Source organism: Diceros bicornis, chromosome 1 (assembly GCF_020826845.1).
Source record: "Diceros bicornis minor isolate mBicDic1 chromosome 1, mDicBic1.mat.cur, whole genome shotgun sequence".
In the NCBI taxonomy this organism is placed as follows: Eukaryota; Metazoa; Chordata; class Mammalia; order Perissodactyla; family Rhinocerotidae; genus Diceros; species Diceros bicornis.
In genome coordinates, this window is record NC_080740.1 from 37318364 (window position 1) to 37343459 (window position 25096).

A 25096-nucleotide genomic window follows, 5' to 3' on the forward strand; every position below is an offset into this window, starting at 1 on the left:
AAACAAAGCATGCTTCAAACAAATACAAAATATTTATTACACAAAAATGTAGTAACTGACAAACTACCAATTTAACTTAGAAAAAGTACTAACTTATTTCATAACTCAAAAAGAAACTTTACATTTTTGTTACTCAGGCTAATTTACCTCCAAGTTATAACTGTTACAAAATTTTGGTTTAAAAAATGGCATTCTATGATTGTCCCAATTTATTTTGCTATGCCATGACAAAAACAAAGTATCTTTGAAATGTTCTGAGTATTTAGGTGAAATAACGTTTGTAACATAAACTTATTCAAAAAACTTTTACATCAATAATAGGCCAACATATGCATTAAATACCCTCTTAGTATAAACAGGAAATACTAATGACAATACTTCATGGACCTTAATACCTGTCAATTCACATATAACACAATAATCAATCTGACTAGGCTAGTGATAGCTAAAGAACATGGTTAGTTACTCTCTCGTGGTATAAGTGAATATGCTAACATTCTCATCAACTGAACACCAATTTCACTATCTCATATTCTTTTTAAACTCCTTGTCTCCAGGTTGGAATAGCCCTAAGGAGAAGAAGAGAAGAGCAATTATAAATATATGGAAATTTAAAAAAATCCTAACTGATTAAATGTTAACATTTAAAAATGTATATAGATTTGCTTTATCAACTTTTTACTGTAAAATATACATACAGAACTACATAAAATATAAACATGTAGTTATTAAATTATTATAAAGTGAACACCCATTCTAAGTTCTTTTTACCTATGTGGGATATGTAGAAGCGGCCCAGAGCCTGTTGGTCCTATCTTTTTGGTCCGTTCTTCCCAACCTTTGGTAGGTCTGTAAAGTCTAGAGGGATCTCTACTAACATTGTTTTCAACCTGTAATCAGAAGTACGAGTGCCAGTTAATTTATATGAACTATTAAGTTGGTACTAGTGAGTAAGATCCTTAGTAACAGAGGGCCCTTTTAAGAAACATACTTAATATCAGCTAAACAGAAATAAAACTGTTAATAATCTCTTTAGTAAACTTCTAATTGTGCTCATATAACTAAAATAACCTTTGGACTACATCCATCTATTTTATTTTATTTATTTATTTATTTATTTATTTATTTGTTAAAGATTTTATTTATTTATTATTTTTCCCCCCAAAGCCCCAGTAGATAGTTGTATGTCATAGCTGCACATCCTTCTAGTTGCTGTATGTGGGATGCGGCCTCAGCATGGCCGGACAAGCGGTGCGTCGGTGCGCACCTGGGATCCAAACCCGGGCCGCCAGCAGTGGAGCGCACGCACTTAACCGCTAAGCCACGGGGCCGGCTTCATCCATCTATTTTAAACTGTTAGTTTAGTTTATTTTTTCTAGTTCAATTATTTTATTCTATTCTATTGTTGTTCTATTTTTTTTTCTATTTCTATTATAAGGGAAATGTAATGCAGCAAAGTATGATAGTGGTATAGCCAGACAATAAATTTAGGATAAATAACCATCAGTAAGTCCTTTGTTTTACCCATGAGAGTCACCAACATCTTTAGTTCTGAGGATAACCAGTGAGATTAAGAGACGCTCATAGCTGCCACAGGTCTAAAATAGAGTATCATATAGGAAGAATAACGAAGAGAATGAAGAGTAGGAAGAGAGAAGTAATTTAGGGTAAAAGAAAATGAAGTGCTTATAATGTGGAATGGTAGAATTTAAACAATAGTTGCTTAAATTGTACTAAGCTATGCTTCATAATATGTAAATACATAAGTATGAAATTTAAAGGAGATGATACAGAAATAAAGCTGGGTATAAAGAAAATGGATTTTATGTTTGTATCCTTACAAATCAATAACAACAATAAAGATATACAATAATAATAAAGATAAATTAATGTCAGTACAGAGTACCTTTTCTTTTAATTTTGCCAGTCTTCTTTGTTTTTCTGCCTTTTCATCTTCCTTTGACTGTCTATCTAGAATTTTCAATTCAAGTTTATGTAAATCCTAAAAAACACATACCAACAAGAAAAGATAACATTAAGAAAGTAAAATAATTAGAATTTGTTTCCAAGTTTAGTTGCTTGCAAGTAAAATTAAATTACCTTAAACATAATATCAATACTTCTTCAATATTAACCTTTTCCAACAAAGGCTAAGAGCTTTATTTTTTCTGAATATAAATGTAATACATGTACTTTATTTCTGAATCACTTTCTTTTAGGTGTCTCTTATGTTATGGTGCACTCTAAAACTCCTTTTCTTTTAAGAGCTGAGTTAAGCCCATTTTCACTTATCAATACAGATATGCCTGGTTTTAGATCTCTTGTATTATATTTCCTGTTTTACTGGGGTTTTTTTCTAAGTATTTTATTATGTGGCCTGCTTGCCCCTTTGAGGGGTGGGGAGGCATGAGATCTTTTGTTGTTTAGGGAGATTTTTACATATGGACTAAGAAAAATTCCATTAATGTGTTTTTGTCTATTATTTTTCTTTGTACTTCCCTTATTTTTTGCTTTATGAATATTGCTGCTATGTATTTTGATGCATATAACAATTCATAACAATTACATTCATAACAGTTATATCTCACCCTTTTTTGCACCCTTTATCATTTTAAAGTATCCTTTCTTGTCTTTTTTAATACTTTTTGGATTGTATTCCACTTTGTCTGATAATAAGATTGCAACCTCTTTCTTTGATTAGCATTTTTCTTGTATATATTTGTTTTAAATCACCTAAATCCTACATTTCAGGAGTAACTTTGGTTCCCTTAAGTATACATTGAGTATCTACAATGTACCAGACACTAGAGGACAAGGATGAACAAAAAGGACAGAACCTCTGCCCTCATGGAGCTTACATTATGGTGGGGAGCTGGACAGTGAACAAGGAAGCCAATCACCAGTGGGGTAGAGCCAGCCAGTTTGGTAGAGAAGACCAGACATTCAGGGTCTGGTCTATGGCTATTTTTCCAGCTTTGTCTCCTGCTGGTTCCCATCTCCCAGTGGATGCCCTAAGAATACTGAAGTATTTATAGTTTCCCCCACAAACCACACTGTTATACTCCTTCAAGCGGCCAATCATGCTATTTCCTCTGCTAGTAAGGATCCCCCTCTCCTTCCCCTTTCTTCTCCTTCCAGACTCAGCTCAAGTATCACCTTCGGTCTGACACTCATAGCTATGGTAGGCTTCCCTCCCTGTGTATCCACCTCCTAAAGTTCTCTGTCCACACCTCAATTACCAGCCTATTTACCACATTATACTGAAATCTCCCACTTGCACATCTATCTTTCCCACTAGGCTAGAATCTACTAGAAATTAGGGAGCATGCCTTACTCATTTTGATACACTAATGCTAGGTATAGGTCCAATATATAAGAAGCACTCAATTAATTCTTGCTGAACTGAATCTGGAAGTAATACCTTTACGTGTAGCATCAAAAAATTATTTAGGAAACACATTTACTCACTCTTTCTTGAAACCTGGAAATTTCCTCAGCAGCAGTTTTCCTTTTTTCTGCCTTTTCTGTCTTTTCTCTTATCTCCTTTTCAAGTCTCAAAAATTCTTCCTGTTCTTTCTTCTGCTGGGTATAATTTTCTAGTAGTAATTTTAGCTTAAACTGGCGCTGGCGCTCTTTCTGCTGCTTTTTCTCTTTCTCTTCCTCTTCTTTTAAGTGGGAAGCATATTTCATTGACATTTCTATACTTTTCTGTTTTTTCCAAGCTTCAACTGCCAATTTCTGCTTCTTTCTTTGTTCCTCTTTTTGCTTTAGATTATCTTCCTGTTTATTATGAAAAAGCCTAGGTATGTTCTCTGCCTTTTCCTTTAATTTGAAAATTTCCTCTTTTTTTTGCTGCTTTTTGGTTTTCCAATTCTGAATAGACTAAATGATTAAAACAAGATAGCAAGACAAAAGTATTTTTAATAACCAAAAGCTCTTTAAAACAACCTCAAATCCATCTTTCTAGAGAGCATACTGATTGCAGGATGCCAGCTGCTTAGGTTTTAAAGTGTGCTTTTTTAAACAAATGCAAATTTTTTCTACTTCTGCTTTTAAAAAAATTAATGTATCTTTTAAAACACTGAATAATGGTTTATTCTTTTGGCTTTCCTCTCCTCTCTTACTCCACAGGTTCACGAGGACTACACCTCATTAAGTGTCCCCTTCCCCTTTATCTCCTTTGTTTGCGTTCATGGGCAACATCCCTTTCCTCTGATCATCTCACTTCTGCTTCCAAATCCTCTTTCTAGGTTTAGAATACTTTCTGAGTGACCTTTCTTGGGTCAAATATCAGAAAAGGAATTAAAAGTGGGGTGGTTGAGAGCATGGGTTCTGAAGCCAGGCTATTTGGGACCAAATCATGGCTTTGCCATTTACTAGGAGTGACCTTGGATCAGTCACTAAATTCTCTGTCTTCATTTTGCTCATGTGTAAAAGTGGTAGGTAGTACCTCTCAAAGATTAAATAAGTCAGTGTCTGGCACATAGTGCTTCATAAGTGTAAAAAAAACAAAAAAGTTAAACTAGTTCCATAGCTTTACATACGAGTATGTAAAGGTTATTTAAAATTTTAGCAGCCTCTCTATGCCATAAAGGATACATACACTGAATTACTTTCCCTTCAAGTCAGGAAACCCATGATATTCCTCATGGTATATCATTCATTCACTAAATAAATCCTTATGGTATGTGTACTATATGCAAGGTAATGTGATAGGAACCATAGACAATTAAAACAATACCAAATGCCATCTAGTACAATGCTACTGAAAGTGCTAGTCCACAACAATATCAGGAATTTGCGCCAGAATGTAAACCTAATGTACTGCTTTCTTCAATGAGAAAGTTTTCTATGAAAAAAAAAGTCAACTGAACTAAATAGTGTGCTTTACTGGGTAGCTGATTCTGGTACAATCACTTTACCTCACTGAAGACCAGTAATAATTTGCAAAGTAACATCCAGTCCATGGATCAAGTTTGAGTGGCTCTCCTCTAGGTGTGATGAGATATGTGCATCAATACTAGAATACAGAATGCACCATAGCACATCATAAAAGAGGTATAAACAGAGTGTTAGTGAAATTCTGAGGGGGATCACTTATGTTTGCGTGGGCAAGCAGGAAGCAGCATCTGATCTGGGCAGATTGTGATAGGCTGGCAGTGGAGGGGACAAGAAAAAATGGAGGTTCCAGAAAATGAGAATAAGATAAGCAAGGGTACTCAGGCCAGAAAGTTCAGGGCATGTCTGAAAATAAGTATCTCATTTAGGCAAAACAAAGGACATATTAAAGGAAGTGGGAGATAAAAATGGTAAATTCCCTACTCAACATCTTCAACTCAGTAGATTTAAAACTACATTCCCAATGCTTTTCCCCCCAATTTCCCTCTTCCTCTCCAACATGTCCTACTTCAGTAAATGGCACCTCCACTTTCACACCCCCTCCTACCTCACCCCTACATCCAATCAATCATCAAATATCAGGAAGCAGAGTGGTTGGGAACAAGAAGAGTAAGCTAGAATCCAGGTGGTTGACCTTCATTACAAGAAGCACTGTGTCTGTTCCTTTTCCCTCAAGAAGGAATCCCTAGAGAGGTGGTTCTCAAACTTGAGCTTGTAACACAATAACCTAGAGGACTTGTTAAAAACACAACTTGCTGGGCCCCACCCTCAGAGTTCAGATTAGGTCTAGGGTTGGGGCTTGGTAAGTTCTAGCAAGTTCCCAAGTGATGCTGATTTTGCTGGTCCACAGACCACTTTGCTGGTCCAGGGACCCCAAGTTTTCAGTAGCCTGGAAAAAAAGCCCAAATAATTCTTAATAGCTTGTTATTTTGAGTTTTCAAAAACAATTTATGTTTCAAAAATTTTTCTTAAAGTCCCAAGTGTCAATCTTTCTACATTCAATTTATTTCAGAGGGAAAAAACAACAAACCCCAGCTGTTTCCTCTAAAACTTTAGACTAAACATGGAATCAGTATTTCTATAATGCTCCTTAGGTGTATTGTCTGTTGTACAGTCATACCTTTGTTGTTGAACCAAGCGAGCTGAAGTTTATTATAGCTGAAGTCTACAAAAAAAAGGACTCAGACTTAGACTATCTAAACCCATGATTCTCAACCAGGGGCAATTTTTGCCCTCCAGGGGACATCTGGCAATGTCTGCAGACATTTTTATAATCACAACTAAGCAGGTGTTACTGGCATCCAGTGAGGGGAGGCCAGGGATGCTGCTGACCATCTACCATGCACAGGACCGTCCCCACAGCAAACAGTCCAGCCCAAATAGTCAACAGTGCCAAGGCTGAGAAGTCCTCATCTAAACCAAAGCCAGAATAATACTTTTGTGAAAATGAAACTTTTCAGGTATTCGCTACAATTAAGAGTTACTCTTTTCTCTGGGGTAGCCAAAATTTTGAGTCTTTTAAAATAAGCAAAGAGACTAAGGTTCTAAAACTCAAATAAACTTTTAAAAGTCAAGGAGTTCTTTCTTACTGCCTCTTTATTTCTACTGAAAACAATGTGGCTTTTGCTGGCAAGATGACTTTTATCAAAAGCCTGAGTAGATCTGGATTTCCCACATTTCTGGTGGACACAGAGGGTTTTGCCCACAATCAGAAGTTTTCTGGCCCATTGTATTATTTCTTGGGGTAGAAATGTTTGGGCTTGAGGAAATCCAACTATAGTTCCATTAGTTGGGTAAAATTACTTAACTTCTCAATGCCTCAGTTTCACCTTTCTGAGATGGGATATAAATGTACCTCATGGGGTTGTTGTAAAGTTAATGATACATGTTAAAGAGTTTAGCACCGTGCCTCGAACACAGACATGTACAACAAACATAGCTATTACAATTATTATTACCTCTTTTTTCCTTTCTTCTAGGGCCAGAAACTTTTGATACCATTTCTCATGCTGTTGAACTTCATCCTGTGTTCTTCCAGGAAGGTGTTCTAGAACTTCTCCCATAAACGTTGGCTTCCCTTTATGTTTGTTTCTCACCTTTACAAAGTTCTGGTGATCATAATCATCCCAGCCCCCTTGCCGCCCTCCTGTTTGCTGAAGGAATTTTTCAAAATCGACCACTTCTTCTGGAAGAGTACTTGGTGTTACTTTGTCTACAGGAACTTTGCTTGACATTGCTTTGAAAGCTTTCTCTGTTTCTGAATTACCCAAAGCCCAAGTGTCAATTTTTCTTGATATGGCACTCAACTCGTTATCAGTTGTTTTCTCTTCTTTAATAAGCTCTTCATATCTAAAATTTTAAAAATAAAGTTTGAATAAGATACAAACCAATCCATATTAACCCTTCATTTTTTCCCCAAATTTAATTATTCTTGACTCTTTTCATGTCATCGTCTCCATTTAAAATTATTAACATTTATAAATCTTAGGCTTAAAAGAGTTTCCTCATAGAAAAAAACAATCTTTCAAATTCTTATTTGGGATTTTATATTGTCCAAATAGAAATGAAAATTCACTTTCAACATGAAAAGCAGTCTAAAACCTAAAACAAAAGGAGAGAGATATTATATTGCTTTTGTGTAAGACTAACATTAAATACATAAGAATAAAATGGTTTGTATACAATAAGCTAGTGGAGAATTATTGAAAAATAAAAGTCAATAATTTTATATCCAAAATGAATTTAAAACATACATCAACCTCTGTTCTTCCTTAAAAGTGTTAATTGCATTTTCAATTTCTTCCATCATTTCTCTGAGCTTTTCAACAACTGTAAAAAAAAAAAAAGGATGGAAAAATTATGTTACATCATATTTCAGTATGACTAAGAATTAAATATTAGGAAAAAATGGAATGTTCCCTTAACTTAAAAAAACATTTCTTAACCAAAAGGATAAGAAAATTGTGCTTTTATAAAGCTAATTTTTATGATTGCAATTTTTTTCTGATTACAGATATTTTCCTATGCACTCATATTATTAAATATTAATATTATTATTTTTTACAAAAAAATGTTTCATACTACACAGACCGTTTTGTGACAAGCATGTTTTATTTAACAAAACGTTGAAGTAAAAAAAACCGTGGTTAACTTTCCATATCAATATGTATACGGCTACCTCATTCTTTTTATGGCTACATAATATTTCATTATCTAAATCTACCCTAATTCAATTAATTGATTGTCTAACTGATGAACCTTTATTTATTTATTTTTGTTTTTGTGAGGAAGATTAGCCCTGAGCTAACATCCGTGCCAATCTTCCTCTATTTTGTATGTGGGTTGCCGCCACAGCATGGCTGCCAATGAGTGGTGTAGGTCCGCGCCCAGGAACTGAACCCGGGCTGCCTAAGTGGAGCGTGCCAAACTTAACTACTAGGCCATGGGCCCAGCCCCTGACTTTTTTTTAAAAAATAGTCAATTATGGGGGCCGGCCTGGTGGCATAGTGGTTAAGCTCAGCATGCTCTGCTTTGGTGGTCTGGGGTTCCCGGGTTTGGATCCCAGGAGTGGACCTACACCACTCATCAAGCCATGCTTTGGCAGCAACCCACAAACAAAATAGAGGAAGACTGCCACAGATGTTAGCTCAGGGCCAGTTTTCCTCACCAAAAAAAAAAAAAAAAATCAATAAATAAAATGAAATACAAATAGTCAATTATGTCCACTTCTGTCTTCATGGTTTCTGATCTTTGTCATTCTTACAAACTATAATACAATTATAAAAATATTAACCCATGTTCTCTTCTAGTATTTTTATGGTTTCATGTATTAATTTAATAAATAATAATTATAATATTACATTTACCATTTTTTAGTGCTTACTATGTTATGAGCACTGCACAAGTGCTTTATGTGCATTGTCTCACTTCAACCAACCAACCTACCCTAAGAGTTAGGTTCTAAGATTATCTCCATTTTAGAGCTGAGGAAATGAAAGCTCAGAGAGATCAAGTAACTTGCCTAAAATCACATAACTGATAGATAAAGGATTTGACCCAACATCTGTCTGACTCTTAAGTCCATACATCTTGAGCACTTGACTATATTGCTTTAATCCTTCAGGAATGAATGTTGGTGTAAGCAAAGAGGTAAGGATACAATTTTGTTTTTACAAATGACTAGTATTTGCTCCAATGCTATTTAACCATTTCCTTAGCTATTCAAAATGCCTCTGAGAGGCAATTATTTCAAAAAGCAATGATAGGAAAAGCACTAGACTATGAATCAAGGAATCCTCTTTTTTCCGCTTTACTAGCTGAATTGGAATCTTTCCACACCACAGATTTTCCATCCTATAAATGACATTAATATCTGTTCTGCCTACTTCATGATTTGTAAGGACTTGATAGCATTTTAAAGATAATAAAAACTACATAAACATCAGATATTACAGTTCTCTAATGTAATCTTATTAATCCCTATCCAATAAAGTAGGGCTTAGCTCCATTAATGCCAAATAGAAAAATTTCTTATTAGAAAAGTATAAATTTTTCTAACGAATAAAAAATACTAATTCATAAGAAAGAACATGAAATCTAAATTTACTTACAATCAGGTGTAGGCTTCACATCTTTTAACTGATGCTGAAGTTTCTTTACATTGTTATGTATTTTGGCCAACTGTTGCTGGATTTTTGCTCCTGTAAGAAGTATGTACTTTAAAATAATTCTATGACAAATGTAGTTACAATACAGGATTCTACACATAAGACTGATCACCTTCACTTAGTAAAAGACAGCCAAAAGCAACGAAATAATAACCAAAAGATGGTTATTTATAAGTGTCAAAACAGCCTGAAAATCTCAAGTACCTTTGCTCTAAATAAAGCATCTGTCCATTTCCTCTGATATTTAACAATGGGTTAAATCTTACAATAACCTGTGCCAAGGAAATGTTTCTCTCTCTCTTTTTTTTAACTCTGTGGAGACTGAGTTATTGGACACTGTTTTAAATACATGCATCAGTAGCTTAGGCTTCGTTGTGTCTTGTTCTTTAACAGTTTTGTCTTTTCTTTTTAATTTGTTATAATTTACAGAAAGAGAATTTGAAATTTGATCTCAACTCTATTGTTGGAATATTAAAACTGTCTAACCAATGTTAATTCTATGAATACTGAAAACTTCCTAATGAGAATTAATTTCATCTAACCACATCCTTTAAGACAGGGACTGGTGATAGCCGCTGGTGTTCTTGTCACAGCCTTGAGGAGGTGCCTTAGGTGCCATTTAGTGGTATCTATGCTACAGGTTGGCAAGCTCAACCAAAGGACCAGCCTGAAGTAAAATGTTAGGCCCACAATAAAAGCCTGAAAAACAGAGGAAGGTCTCAGAGACATTTCCAGATGTTCTGTATCAGTAGCAGAAAAACTGGATTCTTCTTCCATATTTTCTTTCTGAAGTAATAATCTTACTTTAATATTTATTTAAATGATTAGGCCAACATCATATATTCACATTCATACAAATATATATATATATTCATATAATAGTAATATTATTATTTTATCATCTTTGGGTACTTTATTTATGCACCTCCCTCCTGTTATTTTTTTGCAACTTCTCAGATGAGCCTGAAGCACCAAATGGCTCTGTCCAAAAGTCCTTAAAAGCAATTATCTTTTTAAAAAGTTTACCTATAGGCCTGCAGCGAGTGCTAATATCCAAAACAAACCTCAAATATGTATATATGACTTTGGTTTATTCTACTTTTTATTAAAATTCAAGAGTTTCATAAAAGCAGAAACTATATCCAATGTATTTTATAGGGTCTTACTCACTGTTGGACTTTAGGTCAAGAAACTTATCTAGTAAAGTTAAGTAATTAGAAAAGTGTTTGTTGTTGTTTTGTTTTGCCATAGTTTCATCAGCTACAGTGATACCACTGTAGGGCAAATGATCTTGTATTTATTCATTTGGAACTACCACTCTGATTAGGCAAAGCATTTAAGTACAATATTACATAAATGCAGGCTAAAACTGTGGCATGACATTTAAGGTAAGGAAAAGGTATTTACTACCTCTGAGCTGTCATATGGGAAGGGGAAATTTCTACATCCTTATACAAAGACAATGCATTCCTTCGTCTCCTACAGAGTGTGTGAATAACAAAGTGTGAATAAAGAGAGGCAAAATTGTAGAACAAAGGGAAATAAAAAGATTAAAAATAAAGTTGCCTTGGGGGCGGCCCGGTGGCATAGCGCTCTGCTTTGACAGCCCGGGGTTTGCAGGTTCGGATCCCGGGTCTGGACCAGTATACTGCTGATCAAGCCATGCTGTGGCGGCATTACACATAAAATAGAAAAAGATGGGCACAGAAATTAGCTCAGGGCCAGTCTTCCTCAGCAAAAAGAGGAGCATTGCCAACAGATGTTAGCTCAGGACTAATCTTCCTCACAAAAATAAATAAATAAATAAATAAAAATAAAGTTGCCTTAAAAAAGAGAATATCAAGGGGAAAGCCTGGTGGTGTAGTGGTTAAGTTCGCACACTCTGCTTCAGCGGCCCAGGGTCCGCAGGTTTGGATCCTGGGCATGGACCTACACACCACTCATCAAGCCACGCTGTGGCAGCATCCCACATACAAAATAGAGGAAGATTGGCTCAGATGTTAGCTCAGGGACAATCTTCCTCAAGCAAAAAGAAGAGGATTGGCAACAGATGTTAGCTCAGGGCTACTCTTCCTCACGAAAAAAAGAAAAAGAGAGAATATCAAGTGTCTTACAATGCACAGAATGAAGACATTGTACTTAACGGCATGATCGAGAGAGAGAAAGATCAGCCTCTCAACTTTCTACAAAAGACCTGAGGGAAATTAAGAAATATTAAACTAGGGATGTTTAGATTTCTCTGTGAATCAAAGAGGAGAACTGGAAATTTGGTTTTTATATTAGGTCCTGTTGTCGTTCCAACAGAAGAGGGAGAATGATTCTTGACACTACCTGACAAAAGATGACTTAAAAATAGTGCAATCTCATATTCTGAAAGAAAAAGACTTAAGAATTTCTTTTAATTGGCTATGAAGGATTACCATAAGCCGTATAATCTCTATATTTAACTCTTAATATTTTACAAAGCTTAGTCAGTTGATAACCATTATTTTTCCTTTAAGCAATGCTAAGCAGTTTTTTATTATAAAGATTTTGCAACATATAAAATTTACTCTACAATAAAACAAGCTGTTCTTATAGAATTCTTCTTTAAGGCCAACATTTAGTACACTATTAATATTCATAACAAACAATAGAACATATTTGCTGTACAACCTATAAGGCACTTTCTCATATATTATCTCATGGGCTGCACAGGACAGCTCTCCTGAGGTAGAAATGGTAGGTTTTATATCTTATTTATATTTTATAAGTAAACTCAGGTTTAAGCAATTATGTGACTTGACCACTTCATATTACTACTAAGTATAAGTTCTGAATCTGCTGATGTTCCCTCAGTCAATACCAGGGTGATGAGCTAAGATCAGAGAGCCCAAGAATCAATTTCCCTCATTTTAAGAAATTTTAATAGCATTAATTCGTTTGTCAACCAGAAAACAAAACCCTCCTTCTCCTATTAAATTGGAAGAAATACACATAGAACGACAAACTTATTACCAAGTAGGAAGAATCTTGATCAAGAATATAACACAGTCCATGCACAAAGACAAGCACAGGGCAAAACTCCACCTTTATATCACTCAACAGTTTTTGTTCATCATGAACGCAACTTACTTTCTGTTTTCCTGCTGTTAATCAACTTATTTTCCAATTCTTCCAGCATACTATGCTCAATTCTGAAGTCACTTTTTTGGTTGTAGAAATGACTGTGTTTATCTTTTTCTATGTTAATAACTCTTTAGGAAAAGAAACAAATGGTATAAATATGATTTAAATGTATTTTTAATTGTTTAAAATATGAAGACATTCATAATAATCAGTACTTTATATTTGGATTAATTCCAGGAGTCAAAATATAATTACTTGGATTAATAAGGCTAAAGAGTCAAAAGAGTAGTTAGAAAAGAGTTAAGTTCAACTAAAATCACAAATAATTTGAATTGTTATTTAAATTACAAAATGTTAGTTTAAGGAAATGCAGTCATATTCTTGCTTCGAAAATACAATAGCTATTTGGCTACTGATTCCAATTCAATCTCACTGTGGCCGGAAAATGGCCGCCACTGCTGATGGCTGCTTTCAATAGAGATACTGTTAACTTTGTAACCTGAGCCAAGACATTTAACCTCTCCTGGTGTGAATCTCTTCACCCCTAAAATGTGAATAATATTAACCTCTCCTGGTGTGAACTGCCTCATCACTAAAATGTGTATAATAACAGCTCTCCACTACCTAACAGGGCTGTGATTAACCTTATATGGGATAATATATGTGAGGGATCTTTACACAGTAAAAATGTACTATGGAAATGCAAGTTATTAATATTGTTAATAAAACTAAAACTTTGAGAGGCAAACTATCTATGAAGACAGGCATTTTAGGATATTTAAGGGATATTGTCTCCATTTACTTCAAAGCTTCTTTTGTCTCATCCTCATTCCCTGGATTTAGTCCATCTACCAGTAAGGAGTTCTAATTGTTAGATTGAGCCCTGGGGTAAAACAAAACAAATACTATCAAGAAACTTTTTCGGTTGGACGAAGACATTTATTTTTCAACACCTGTTTTCTTTCTCCCAGAAGGTAGAAATTAATATGAATTCTTCTCCACTAATCCCGGATTTAATGAGTGGTGGAGTGTCTCTGGCCACTTAATTTCATACAACCTGAAGGACAACTATCTAAGGCAGTTTCCCAATCTCTTTCACTTTGCCACACATAGAGAAAATTTTAATATTTATACGGCACATTAGGGTAAACAGATGAGACTGTCCCAGGCCTCACCTGGCTGCCCCAAAGGCTGAGGGGATCATAACTCAGCACGTGTGTCTGAGAGAGGAAGCAATGGGTAGAACAGAGATGTCAGACTTCAGTCTACAGGTCAGCTCTAATGGAGAAGGGTGGCTACTGGAGTCTTGTGCTGAGGACTGGGAAGCCCATCTAGGCTCTGGACGGGGGTGGGGGAAATTACTACGATCAAAATATCTGCCGTGGACACAGGATATGCTACGACAGTAAGTAAATTATGTTTTGCCATGCCTGGATTAGAAATATTAACCTATAAAGACATTCAAAAAATACTAATGGAGACAAATTGCCAAGCATATGAAAGATGCTCAACCTCACTCATAATAGGAGAAATGCAAATTAAAACTATTCCACGGCAACACTGTACACCTAGCAGATTGGCAAAACGTTACAAGTTTAAATAACATATTCTGTTGATAAAACTGTGGGGAAATAGGTCCTCTCATACATTCTGGTGGAATTGCAAATTACCTATGGAGGACAATTAAGCAATATTTATCACATCTGCAAATTCATATACGTTTGACCCAGCATTTCGACTTCTAGGGATTTTTCCTAAAGATACACTCATACATGTGCAAGATGACTTGGAACCTATGTGGATACTGCAATTAATTGCAGCATTGTTTGTTAAAACAAAAGACTGAACACAACCTAAATGTCCATCACTAAGGGTCAGGTCAAATAAATTATGATACATTCATACACTGGAATACAATCCAGTGGTACCATGTTCTACGTACAGATAGGGAAAGATCTCCAAGATACACTCTTTTTATAACAAAGGTTTCATGTGAAAATGTTAGATATATCCAAAAGTAGAGAATAGTAAATTGACCCCCTCATATACCCTCATATGATATGCCTCTCATATCACTCTGATTTGGTAATTTTACTTCTCCTGCTTCATCTATCTTTCTTTTCTTTTCTTTTTTTTACTTAAGTATTTTAAAGTAAATCCAGTACATCATGTAATTTCACCCCAACATACTTTGGTGTGCATCTCTGGAGATTATGGATATTTGACTTACATAACACTATAATGCCATTATCATGCCTGACAAAATAAAAATTCCTTGGTATCTAAGATATACTCAAGTTAAAACAAAACAAGATGCAGAACAGTGTGTACAGTATGCTACTATTTACATAAAAAAGGAAAAATCTGAATATGTATTTTTATTTCCTTACACGCACATAAAATATCTGTGGAAAGATACACAAGAAACTAAAAATAGTGGTTGTCTGAGGAGGCGAAGTCGGCGGCTGGGGTCAGGGGTTAACCAGAGACCTTCCACTGTGTACCCTTTGATATGTATTGATTTTTGAACTATGTGAATGTATTATCTATTCTGAAAATGGAACAGAATTATATTACAAATTATGTTTTTCTCTTTGTACCCAATGAGAACTGTTGTATAGAAACACTCTTCCAATGGATTTTTCTAATACTCTTTCAATGAGTTTTTCCAAAATCTTCTAACAGATGAAGAAAGTCTAGAGCTGTAAAACCAACGCGTAGTGGTAGACAAGGTATCTGTACAGGCATAAACTACTGGTTTGCTATATATATATATATGGACATTAACCATTTGGGGGATTACCCACTCCAGAGAGAAACATAAACCAGAACCCCTAACCTAGAGTCCAATTCTATCTAAGGTAATGCATTTTGGAAATCAAAGAAAATAAAACTGTATTTTCTCAAATTCTGAGTATTAAGAATCTAAATATTATATAAATGCAGTGAGAATTCAATCTCTCAAAGTATAGTATGGTAGTACAGTATACAGTATGTATGCACATACTATAAAAGTATAGTATGGTACAACTTCAAAATTCAAACAATATACTTTTTTAGTGGTAAAATTTCTAAACAAACAACTGCCACTAATTCTGGTCCAGTGACCATTTCTTACAAAAGGCTCCTTTTCTCTTGGTTCTTTAGCAAATTGATATTGTATAAATTCAAAGCAGTGTTTTCATAAAGCTCTCCACCATAGGGTAGGGTTGGGTGCTCTGAGTTCTAATTATTTTATCATTCCTCACTATATTTATATCATGGTGCTGCTGACAACACTGAACATTCAATAAACATCACTGGTTATTTAAAGAAAAAATACATATACACTAAAATTTAAAATAAATGGCAACTTTTCAATTAGTCTAGTCATAATGCACAGGATGGATCTGAAAGGGGCAGAGACCAAGGGAGGGAGATCAATTAAAAGCTCATTTCAAAAAAAAATAACTCAAGGGTAGAGACTTTTCATTAAAATTATTCACTCACTCAAAAATATTTACCTAGTGCTTACCTTGCTAAGTGAAAATGTATTCAATCTGTTATTTGATCTATGAGATCTAAAGTAATAACTGTGTCGTTTCCCTTGAAATATACTGATTCAAATGGTAAAAATAAACAAATATAATTTAAATAACTCTACTAAAAATTAACTTTATATTAAATAGCCTATTATCTATCATTTGTCTATTTCACACTTTCCACCTTTCTCTTGTTTTACATTTAAAGGCTAGTGACTAGAATTTTGTAACTTAATGTGGGGTTGGATAGCGTGGAAGAGAATTAACTTTATATTATTCATAATAAAATGGCCAGTAATGTTATTTGAAGATAGTGTTTGTATACTTACTGATTTTTAAATTTTTCTGCTGTGCGTATAAATTCTGCTTTCTTAGTCCGACTAACTTTCTGCTTCCAGTTTTGAAGATGAAAAGGACGAATTCCACCTGAAGTACCAAAATAGCCATCACCCTGCATAAAAAACAAAAATAAATTTATACTCAATAATAAAATGGATGGAGATAATGGGGTAAAGCGTTGTTTTTCAGTTAGAATGGTCATGGAAGTTCTATTCAAGGGGATGATGTTTAAGGAAGAATGCAGCCAGTCATGCCAAAAGCCGTAGGAAAGGTGTCCCAGGCAGAGGGACCAGCACGTGCAAAAGCCCTAGAGGACGAAAGACCTTGGCTAGTTCAAGCAGAGGAAAAAGGAAAGGCAATTGTGACATAGATTAGTAAAGGTGGGGAGCTTGGTAGGAGATGAGAGTAGAGGGGTAGGTACCTGGCATATCACACTGGCATTTTAAGTCACTTAGGGAGTCTGGATTTTACTAAAGGGTTTTGAGCAGAAGAATGCCATGATACATTTAATTTTTTAAGAAAATCTTTCTGGGTATTTTTTGGAAAATAAATTGGTGGGAGGTGGGGGAGGGGTGAGGCAAGACTGGAAGCAGAAGGATCAGTGAGGTAGCTGGTGCAGCAATACAGACAAGGAATGATGGCGTCTAGGACTACGGAGTGATGGTGCAGATTAAAAGACGACGACTAAATACACTTTGGAGGTATAACCAAGAGGAATTGCTGACAGACTGATGTGGGAGATGAGGGAAAAAGGAAACAAGGCTTTACATTTCTAGGAGCAAGCAAGAATAAAGTAATGAGTTTAGGAAATATTTTTTTAATTGAGATATCATTCACATACCATAAAATGTATCCATTTAAAGTGTACAACTCTGGTTTTCAGGATATTCACAAATTTGTGCAACCATCACCATTATCTAATTCCAGAATATTTCCATCATGCCAAAAAGAAACCCATTAAGTACCATAAGTACCCATTAGCAGTCACTCCCCATCCCTCCTCCCCCCAGACCCTGGCTATCACTAATCTATTTCTGACTCTATGGATTTGCCTGTTCTGGACAATTAATCTACATGGAATCATACAATATGTAGCCTTTTGTGTCTGGCTTCTTTCACTTAGCAAAATGTTTTCAAGCTTCATCCATGTTGTACCATGAATCTGTACTTCATTCCTTTTTATGGCCAAATAATATTCTATTATATGGATCTATCACATTTTGTTTACCCATTAACCAGTTGATAATAGGGTTATTTACACTATATGGCCAATATGAATAATGCGACTATGAAGATTTTCATATAAGTTTTAGTGTGAATACATGTTTTCAATTTCTTGGGCATACACCTAGCAGTGGAATTTCTGGATCATAAGGTAACTCTATTTTTTACATTCCCATTTTTAAAATTGGGTCATCTTTTTATTGTTGAGTTGGAAGTATTCTTTATATATTCTGGATATAAGTCCCTTATCAGATATATAATTTGCAAATATTTTCCCCCACTCTCTGAGTTGTCTTTTCACTTTCTTGACAATGTCCTTTGAAGCACAAAAGTTTTTAATTTTTTGAGGAATTGCAAAACTGTTTTCCACGTTGCATGCACCATTTTACATTTCCATCAGTTGTCTTTTCACTTTTGTGGTAAAGTCCTTTGAAGCACAGAAGTTTTCAATTTTGATAAAGTCCAATTTATCTCTTTTATCTTTGGTTGCTTGTGCACTAGGTGTCATATAAAAGAAACCATCACCTAATCAAAGGACATGGAGACTCACATCTATTTTTTTTCTAAGAGTTTTATAGTTTTATTTCTTACATTTAGGTGTTTGATCCATTTTGAGTTAATTTTTGTACATGGTGTGTGGTAGAAGTCCAACTTCACTCTTTTGTATGTGGATATGCAGTTGTCCCAACACCATTTGTTGAAAAGACTATTCTTTCCTTACTGAATTATCTTGGCACCCACAGAAAAGCAACTGCCCATACATGTAAGGGTTTACCACTTAACTTTCATTGATCTATATGTCTATCCTTATGCCAATACCACACTGTTGATTACTATAGTTTAGAATGTTTTAAAATTAAGAAGTGTGTGAATCCTCCAACTTTGTTCTTCAAGATTGTTGTGGCTATTTTGGGTCCCCTGCATGGCCCATATGAATTTTAGGATGAGATTGTTAATTTCTGCCAAAAAAGGCAGCTGAGAATTTCACAGAGATTGCACTGAATTTGTAAATCAATTTGGGGAGTACTGCCATCTTAATAGTATTGTCCTCATATTCACAAACCCAAAATGTCCACTGATGTAAGTCTTCTTTAATTTTTTTCAATGATGTTTTGGAGCTTTCAGAGTATAAATTTTGTACTTCTTTTGTTAACGTCATTCCTATGTATTTTATTCTGTGATACTATTGTAAATGGAATTATTTTATTAATTTCATTTTTGAATTGTCCATTGCTAACATATAGAAGTACAACTGATTTTTGGATGTTGCTCTTGTATCCTGCAATCTTGCTGAACTTGTTTATTAGCTCTAGTAGTTTTTTTGTGGTTTCTTTAAGATTTTTTATATACAAAATCATGCCAGCTGCAAATAAGGATAGTTTTACTTCCTTTCCAATCAGGATGCTTTTTGTTTGTTTTCCTTGCCTAATTGCCTTGGCTAGACTCTCCAGTGAAGAAAGTGGTGAGAGTGGACATTCTTGTCTTGTTCCTGATCTTATGGGGAAAGCTTTTAATTGTTCATCATTAAGTATTACGTTAGCTATAGGTGTTAGATTTGGGTTGCTAGTATTTTGTTGAGAATTTTTGCATCTGTATTCATGAGAGATACTGGTCTGATATTGTCTTGTCTGATTTTGGTAGCAGGGTAATATTGGCCTCATTGAATGAGTTGAGAAGTGTTCCCTCTTCAATTTTCTAAAAAAAAGTTTGTTACAAACAAAAAAATACATTTATAGTAGCTTTTATATTTACCCCTATATTTACCTTTACCAGTACACTTTATTCATATTATTCATATTATTGTTCATGTGCATTTGAATTACTGTCTAGTGTCTTTATTTCAGCTTGAAGGACTTCCTTTAATATTTCTTCTAGGGCAGATACACTGGCAATGAACTCTCATAGTTTTTGTTTATCTGGGAATGTCTTAATCTCTCCATTTTTAGAGAATAATTTTGCTGGACATAGAATTGGTTGAGAGTCTTTTTCTTTCAGCTCTTTGACTATATCATCCCACTGCATTCTGGAATCCAAGGTTTCTGATGAGAATCAGCTACTAATCTTATTGAAGATTCCTGGTATGTATTGAGTTACTTTTCTTTTGGTGCTTTCAAGATTTTCTTTTGGTCTTTGTCTTTCAACAGATTAATATTTTTCATCAAATTTGGGAAGTTTTCAGCCATTACTTTTTGAAATATTCTTCTTCTTTTTTTTTTTTTTTGCCCATTTCTCTCTCCTCTCCTGAGATTCTCATTATGCATAATGCTTGATGGTGTCTCACAGGACTCTGAGGCTCTGTTCATTTTTCTCCAGTCTTTTTTTCTTTCTGTTCCTCAGTCTGGATAATCTGAATCGACCTATCTTCAAGTCTGCTGATTCTTTCTTCTGCCAGCTCAAATCTGATGTTGAGCCCCTCGAGTGAATTCATTTGAGTTCTTGCACTTTTTAACTCCAGAATTTCTATTTGATTCTTCTTTATAATTTTAATCTCTTTATAGATATTTTTTCTTTGGTGAGACATCATTCTCATACTTTCTTTTAGTTCCTTAGCCATGGTTTCCTTTAGTTTTTTGAACATATTTAAAATACTCAGCTTGAAGTCTTTGTCTATTATATCCAATATCTAGTCTTCCTTAGGGGCAGTTCCTCTGCACTGCTTAAAAAAATATTCTCCTGTGTGTGGACCATACTTTCTTGTTTCTTTGCATGTCTCACAATTTTTTTGTTAAAAACTTGACATTTTAAAAAATATAATGTGGTAACTCTGAAAATGAGATTCTCTCCCATCCCTAAGGATTTTTGTTGTTGCTGTTTGTTTAGTCTCTTTCCTGAACCAATTCTGTAAAGTCCATATTCTTTGTTTCTGTGGCACTGAAATCTCTGCTTGGTTAGCTTAGTCGTTAGCTAAGAGATTTTCTTGGATGCCTTGAACCAGTGAGTCTCCCTGCCTTTGCTGAGGGGGTCTGTGTGCATGCTGGGACATACATTCAATACTCAGGCAGGCAGTTTACAACTCAACCTTAGCCTTCACTTCCTGTTTGCAAAGAGCTTTAGCCAAAGATGAGGCCTACGGCCTTCTCAGGTCTTATATATTAGTTTCCTATTGCTACTGTAACAAACTTGCCACAAATTAGTTTACCATAACCTTACTGGGATAAACAACACAAATTTATTCTCTTACAGTTCTGGAGGTCAAGTCTAAAATTAGGGTGTTAGCAGGATTGCATTCCTTCTGGAGGCTTCAGGGGAGAATCCATTTCCTTAATTTTTCCCAGCTTTTAGAGGCCTCCTTCATTCCTTGGCTCATGGCCCCTTTTCTCACATCACTCCATCCTCCTGCTTGCATTGTCACATCCTCTATTACTGGCTCTGATCCTTCTGCCTTCCTCTTATGATGACCTTTGTAAATACATTCGGCCCACCCAGATAATCCAGGATAACTCCTTGTCTCAAGATCATTAATTTAATCACATCTGCCAAGTCCCTTTTACCATGTAAGGTCACATAGTCACAGGTGCTGGGAATCAGAACATGAATATCCCTGGGAGCCATTATTCATCCTACTACCCTTGGACATAGAGCCCTACACATGTGTGTGATCTTCTAGAGGAAATCCATTTTGAGTAATCATTTAAAGTTAGAGAAGGAATGTACTTATTACTGAAGGATTACCGCAGGCAGCCAAGGGCCATAAAATTTAGGCCATCAGAGGGAAGGTCAATAGAAACAACAGAAGACGTAGCCCTATCCTGATACAAAACCAGGACATACCTAGTGTGATCTGTTAGGAATACTTCAAAAAAGTCATAATTCAACAATTAAAATGATCAAGAAGAAAATGGATTTGAGAGGAGGGTAAAGAGATTTGTGAGACAGTGGTGGTGGGGATTATGAACAAATAATACACAAATATTAAAAAGCATAGATAAGATACATTATTACTTTAATTAATGGGTAAGAAATTGGGATTTCACACCCTAAGGAGGTTGTAGAATAACCTCTACATAAATAACATAAAATCATTCTAAAATTTCAAAGATAATTACTCCAAAATAATTTAAGGGAACTGTTATGGATTGAATTATGTCCCCCCAAAATTTGTATGTTGAAGCCCTAACCCCCTTTGTAACTATATTTGGAGATAGGGCCTTTAGGAGGTAATTAAGGTTAAATGAGATCATAAAGGTACAGTCCTAATCTAATAGGACTGGTATCTTTATAAGAAGAGGAAGAGACACCAGAGAGCTCTCTCTCTCTCTGCACGTGCACAGAGGAAAGGCCATGTGAGGACACACGAGAAGGTGGCCATCTAGAAGCCAGGAAGAGAAGTCACACTGGAAACCAATTCTGACAGAACCTTCTAGCCTCCAGAACTATGAAAAAAATTTTCTGTTGTTTAAGCCATCCAGTCTGTGGTATTTTGTTATGGACATCAGACTAATACAGGAATTTTAAATATTTTGGTGGGCATCTCTAATATCATGAGGTTGTCACCAGGAAAATTATATCTTCTCAAGAAAATTTTAGTTGGTTTCACTGTTAAGAGCCAGTAGGAACATTCATTCATTTAATCATATGACAAATATTCAAGTTCAGTGTTAGCCTGCAGAATTTGAGTGTATGGGTATGTGTGTGGTATGTTGAGGGAAGTACAAAGATGGATAACACAAAGTTAAACTAAAAGATCTCATAATATGGTACAGCAGTGATTCTAATTCTCTTTTTAAAGCCCAAACATCCTTGAGGAATTCTACCCCATTACTGCTGTGATTGTCAATTATGTGGCTCTGCCTTCCCTCAAGTGGTGAGAGAATATGAAGCAGGGTGTCTCAACTTCAGCATTACTGACATTTTGGACCAGACAACTTTTTGTTGTAGGGGGCTACACTTTGGCCTTTACCCACTAGATGGTAGTAGCACACACAACCACCGCCCCAACATCGTGACAACCAAAAATGTCTCCAGACACTGCTAAATGTAGGGAACTGATAAAACATTTGAAACAGCTCCACAGGTGAATCTGATCCAACCCCTGGAAAGGCAAACCTCTGAGAATCACCGCAGTGGAGTGATAAAAGTGTGCATCAATAACAATATTAGGTAACTTGTAAGAAACGCAAATCAGGAGGTAAAACATGGTTATAAGAATTTAGAGAACAAATCACTTTGAGCTATAGCAAGCCAAAAAGGTTTTATGGAGAAAGCCAGCAAGATAGCTAAACTACTAGGATCATACATTCAAAAAAATATTTTTAAATTACTTAAAATTATTTTATATATTTTGTATCTTTATATATTTTATATGTTTTTCCTGAGACATTTGGGCCAGAATGAGAATAATAAAGAGAATTAGAGGATGTGTGAGAAAATTTGCCGGAGGTGGAATTTCCTGAACTTATACAAGTAAAGACACAAAATCATTGCTTTCTTAGGGGAAGAAAAAGATGGAACCTGTCCTCAGCTCACAACAGCCTTCCCGCAGGTTTGGACTGCTCCACAAATATTTAGTGAGTGCCTACTATGTTCCTACTATGGACTAAACACGCCCAGTTCTTGGAGCTGGGAATGCAGTGAATAAAACTTCCAGAAGTTTCTGCCCTCATAGAGTTTACATTCCCATGGTGGAGAAGTGGGCGGGTGGAGAAAAACAATAAAAAAATAGGTAACATATGATATGGTAATAAGTGCTATGGAGAAAAATAAAACGAGAAAAGGGGACAGGGTGTGCTGGATCAGGGGATTCAGCTTGGGGAGGTCATGGGAAGAATCACTGGGCTGATGACATTTGAACAAAGCTATCTGAAGGCAGTGATGGTGCTAGCCATGGGACCATGAGGGAAGAGCATTCCAAGCAGAAGGAATAGCAATTGCAAAGCTCCTGAGGTAGGAGAGTGTGTGGCATGTCTGAGGGACCATAAAGAAGCCAGTATGGTTGCAGCAGACTCAGAGCAGGGAACTGGAGAAGAGGTGACAGGGAGGTGCTAGGAGCAGCTCACAGGCCCTGTAGACCATGGTAAAGACGTTGGCTCATACTCTGAGGGTTCTGAGCAGAAGAGTGCCATTATTCAATTGAATCACCCTGACAGTTGAGAATACTTGAGGAAGGCAAGAGTGGAAGAATAGAAACCAATCAGGAAAGTATTTCAGCCAGGGGAGACATCATGGCGTGGACAAGGGTAGCAGCACTGGAGGTGGTGAGAAGAGTGGGATTCTGGGTTTATTCTGAAGGTAGAACAGACAGGAATTGCCCATGCTTTGGGTGTGGTCTGTGTGAGAATGAGAGGAGTTAGGATCTTTGGCCTGAGCAACTGGATCCAACAATTCTCCTTGAGGGATCCTCTGGTCCTTATTGGAGAAAGAGGTCCTACGAGGATCTTTGGAAACTCATCTGCCTTGGACCATCCCATATTTGATTCCTCCTTGTGTTTCCAGCGCAGGTACAATAGAGCAGCCACCAGTTACTGGGCACTGAATCTCTCTCCAACTAAGCAGTGTCCCAGGGGCTTCCCAGACATAATGTCCACGGCTCGGGAAGGTGCATATGATTAGCTCCAATTTTTAGAGAAGAAATTGAGTCGCGGAGAGGATAAGTATGCTCCTATCACATGCCATAAGAGGCAGAGCCAGGTTTCCACCCAGGTCTTTCTCGACTCCAAAACCACATGGAGGTGGCTCTGTAAGGGCAGCTAAACGCACAAGCGAACAAAGAGCAACGCCCGGGGTGCGCCAGGCCCCGAGCAACGGGAGGCTAACCCCGCGCCTCCCACCTCCCGGGGCCGCGCTGCAGGGGACACCTGTTCAGCGAGGGCGGCGGCCCGTCCCTCCTCCGGGACCTGCAGCCCCCTCGGGCCCACGCCCGCCACCAGAGAAGCTTCCCACCCTCCTCGATTTACCTGTTGCGGCATAGGCGCTGCTCCCACGCCGGTCCCGGTGGTCGCGCCCGCCCCCGCCACAGCCCCGGCTACCGCGGTGGCCGCCGCCGCCACCACGACCGTCGTCAGGGCGGCCATCTTTCCTCGCTGAGCCGCTGGGGCCGCTGCGGCCACCCGGGCCCGAGTGGTTCAGGCAGACGGAGATCCTGGCTGCGCAGACGGCTCCCTGTGCGGCCGGGCTCCGCCGGGATGCAGGACCCGGCCGAAATGCGGGGCGGGGCCGGGGCGCGGGGCGGGGAGTGGGCGGGGCCGGGGCGCGGGGCGGGGTGTGGGCGGGGCCGGGGAGCGGAGCGGGGCGGGGCGGGGCGGGGCGGGGCGGGGCACGGTGGTGAGCCCCGGGCTTCGCTCTGCGCTGCTCTGTAAAAAGCCTTGTATAAGCTTTTTCCCTGCGAGTGTCGGCTCTTAT

At 36.9% G+C, this 25096-nt stretch overlaps 1 protein-coding gene across 2 annotated transcripts; it reads right to left on the reverse strand.

Annotated features, from left to right (window-relative positions):
* Positions 1–13: 13 nt before the first annotated feature.
* On the reverse strand, positions 14–24845 carry CCDC112 (coiled-coil domain containing 112). Of its 2 annotated transcripts, XM_058538743.1 has the most exons (10): positions 24652–24845; positions 16525–16646; positions 12681–12802; positions 9510–9599; positions 7653–7728; positions 6858–7248; positions 3469–3882; positions 1907–2002; positions 772–890; positions 14–569 (listed from the first exon to the last, which is right to left on the reverse strand). In XM_058538743.1, the coding sequence occupies exons 1-10, from the start codon at positions 24766–24768 to the stop codon at positions 539–541; spliced, it is 1578 nt and encodes a 525-aa protein (XP_058394726.1). In that variant the 5' UTR covers positions 24769–24845; the 3' UTR covers positions 14–538. The 2 variants fall into 2 exon arrangements, with proteins under 2 accessions (XP_058394726.1, XP_058394735.1); XM_058538752.1 differs by lacking the exon at positions 3469–3882.
* Positions 24846–25096: the final 251 nt, after the last annotated feature.

What these genes read in the sequence shown, in the direction of transcription:
- CCDC112 (XM_058538743.1), bottom strand. Translation starts at nt 24,768, where the DNA reads ATGGCCGCCCTGACGACGGTCGTGGTGGCGGCGGCGGCCACCGCGGTA. An exon ending in CAGCGCCTATGCCGCAACAG is followed by an intron (nt 16,647 to 24,651) that starts GTAAATCGAGGA and finishes TTTTTTATGCAG; the next exon opens with GGTGATGGCTATTTTGGTAC. An exon ending in TTTCCAGGTTTCAAGAAAGA is followed by an intron (nt 2,003 to 3,468) that starts GTGAGTAAATGT and finishes TGTGTTTTTTAG; the next exon opens with GATTTACATAAACTTGAATT.